We start from the raw sequence: 830 nt of genomic DNA on the forward strand, positions 1-830 counted from the left end.
ATGAATTGCAAATCAGCACCAACACCAATAGTGACAGGTTTAAAGTTGAGTAAAGATGACAAAGGAGCTAATGTAAATCCAACTTTGTATAAGAAACTTGTTGGTAGTCTCATGTATCTAATAGCCACAAGGCCAGATATAATGTTTGGAGTTAGTCTCATTTCAAGGTTCATGGAGTCTCCAAAAGTTACACATTGGAATGTTGGAAAAAGAATTTTGAAATATGTTAGTGGAACAAAAAATTATGGAATATTTTACTCAAGGTCAAATGATTTCAAGCTGGTAGGATACACGGATAGTGATTGTGCTGGTAGCATAGATGATAGGAAGAGCACTTCAGGCTATGCTTTTCATTTTGGATCAGGCATAGTATCATGGGCTTCAAAGAAACAAACAATTGTTACTCTTTCATCAACTGAAGCAGAGTATGTAGCAGCTACATGGGCAGCGTGTCAAGTGGTTTGGATGAGAAGAATGTTGAAATAATTGAGGTATGAACAAGAAAGTGCAACAAAGATATATTGTGACAACAACTCAGCTATAGCATTGTCAAAAAATCTAGTATTTCATAAAAGGAGCAAGCATATAGACACAAGGTATCACTTCATCAGGGAGCTGATCAACAATGGAGAAATAATTTTGGAACATTGCAAGTCAGAAGACCAATTTGTTGATATCTTCACCAAACCATTGGGAAAGGAAAGTTTTGTGCATCAACGAAACAACTTGGGTATTGTAGATGGCAATTGTGATTAAGGAGGAGTGTTGGAGTTAATCACCAACTACCTTAACCTACTATGCCTCCGTAGATTGCCTTTACGTCCACTACT

The 830-nt window shown here is 36.9% G+C and overlaps 1 protein-coding gene across 1 annotated transcript; it reads left to right on the forward strand.

Annotated features, from left to right (window-relative positions):
- On the forward strand, positions 1–486 carry LOC131876561 (secreted RxLR effector protein 161-like). The gene has a single exon (XM_059221991.1). It carries the CDS (start codon positions 1–3, stop codon positions 484–486), a length of 486 nt encoding a protein of 161 aa, XP_059077974.1.
- Positions 487–830: the final 344 nt, after the last annotated feature.

Source organism: Cryptomeria japonica, chromosome 6 (genome assembly GCF_030272615.1).
Source record: "Cryptomeria japonica chromosome 6, Sugi_1.0, whole genome shotgun sequence".
NCBI lineage: Eukaryota > Viridiplantae > Streptophyta > Pinopsida > Cupressales > Cupressaceae > Cryptomeria > Cryptomeria japonica.